Genomic DNA, 2080 nt, shown 5'->3' on the forward strand with positions numbered 1-2080 from the left:
TGCTGCATCCCCTTGGGGGGGGGCCCAGCAGCAAAATGCTTCGAATCTGCTGCAGGACTTGGAGACGCAACTTAAAAAGCTGCAGCAGATGCTGCCCCCGCAGACACTAAACACTGAGCAGCAGCAGCAGCAGCAGCAAAGCCAGCAGCAGCGAAAGCAGCAGCAGGAAGAGCAGCAGCAGGATCAGCAGCACCAAGAGCAGCAACAACAAGATCAGGATCTGCTGCAGCTGGAGCAGCAGCTGCATGAGCAGGAGCAGCAGCTGCACGAGCAGGAGCTGCAGCAGCTGCAGCAACTGCAGCAGCAGCTGCTGGATCCTGCTGCTGCGCCTCCTGAAGCAAAGCAGCAAATGCCTGGCGTTGATGAGAGGCTTCAGCTGCTGCTGCAGCGAGCAGCGGAAGGCCCAGGAGATGGGGGGCCCCACCTCTATGACGTAACTTCCTGCTGCTGCTGCTGTTGCTGCTGCTGTTGCTGCTGCTGTTGCTGCTGCTGTTGCTGCTGTTGCTGCTGCTGTTGCTGTTGCTGTTGTTGACGCTGGTGCTGCTGCTGCTGCTGTTGCTGTCCATCTTTCTCTTTCTCTCTCCTAAGTAGTACATTCGCTTTTTCAGAGTTTGCATAACTGCTTCTTCACTGTCTTTTGCTGCTATCACTGCTGCTGCTGCTGCTGCTGCTGCTGCTGCTGTTGCTGCTGCAGCTGCTGTTTGAGAGCATTCGCAGCGGACAGTTTGGGGATGCTGGTGCTGCTGCACTAGAGAAAATTCAGGTGAGGGGTATTTGAGGTGTATGTACACCCCAGCACTCACTCGATGCAGCAGCAGCAGCAGCAGCAGCAGCGGCAGCAGCAGCAGCATCAGTAGTAGCAGCAGTAACAGCAGCTGTAGCAGCAGCAGCAGCAGCAGCATTGATCGAGGTGGTTTATCTTTACATCAGGAACACAACTTCATTGGCTGCTGCACATCCTGTTGCTGCTGCTGCTGCTGCTGCTGTTGGGGTGTATGTGCAGCGAGAGAGTGACGCAGCAGCGGAGAGCGAAGCAGCAGCATTTGCTGCTTCAGGCCTGGAGGGCCTCACCCCCCTTGAGGTTGCTGCAGCAGCACCGCAAGCAGCAAGAAATGTTGCTGCTGCTATTAGAGGAGTCTCCTGCAGTATCTCTGCCCACAACCATCAGCAGCAGCAGCAGCAGCAGCAACAGCAACAGCAAGAGCAGCAACAGCAGCAACAGCAAGAGCAGCAGCAGCAGCAACAGCAGGTGCTGCAGGAGCAGGACAGCGAGCAGCAGCAACAGCAGCTGCAGCAAGAACAGGAGCAGCAGCAGCAGCAGGCTGTCGAGGTGGAGAAGCTGAAGGGTTTGCTGCCTCTAAAGAACGAAGGTGCTGCTATTAAAGAAGTTGTTGCTGCAGCAAAAGGCCTCTGCAAGGTACTGCTGAACAACCCTCTGCTGCTGCTGCTGCTGTTGCTGCTGTTGCTGCTGCTATTGCTTCTCGTGCTGCTGTTGCTGCTGCGGCTTCTGCTGCTGCCAATGCTGCTGTTTCTGCTGCTATTAATTCTGCTGCTGTCGCTACTTCTGCTGCTGCGATTGCTTCTGCTGGTGCTGTCGCTGCTGTTGCTGCTGCTGCGTCCCCTGCGCTGCTGTCACTGCTGCGGTCACTGCTGCGGTGGTTGTTGCTGCTGCTGCTTTGGTTGCTGCTGCTGCTGCTGCTGCTGCTGTTGCTGCTGCTGCAGGAGATGAACATTGGCCCATTGGATGTGCACACAGAGCGGCTACCGTCGGGAGTGACGTGAGAGGAGACACTACATCTGCTGCTGCTGCTGCTGCTGCTGCTGCTGCTGTGATTGCGATTGTCCCTTGCTCTGTTGCTGGTGCTGCTGCAGACTGCTGCAGTTTCAGATTGCTGCTGCAGTCTCTGCTGCTGCTCTTGATACAAAGGGGAGGCAGCAGCAGCAGCAGCATATGCCGTTGGAAGTGCTAAACCCTAGACCCTAAACCCTAAACCCTAAACCCTAAACCCTAGCCTGTTCTCTTTGGGGTGTACATGCAGCTTGTGCTGGAGCGAAGACCCGAAGTCTCTTCACTTGTGGC

The 2080-nt window shown here is 56.3% G+C and overlaps 1 protein-coding gene across 1 annotated transcript; it reads left to right on the plus strand.

The window, feature by feature from the left end:
* Nucleotides 1-1782, plus strand: EAH_00065010 (hypothetical protein, conserved; the record flags this gene model as incomplete). Its single annotated transcript, XM_013392906.1, has 3 exons — nucleotides 1-433; nucleotides 1004-1417; nucleotides 1723-1782. Coding segments are annotated over 3 exons (907 nt in total), but the record flags the coding sequence as incomplete, so codon positions are not given.
* Between the last annotated feature and the right edge of the window lie 298 nt (nucleotides 1783-2080).

This window comes from Eimeria acervulina, genomic scaffold (genome assembly GCF_000499425.1).
Source record: "Eimeria acervulina Houghton genomic scaffold, Eah_scaff2088, whole genome shotgun sequence".
In the NCBI taxonomy this organism is placed as follows: Eukaryota; Apicomplexa; class Conoidasida; order Eucoccidiorida; family Eimeriidae; genus Eimeria; species Eimeria acervulina.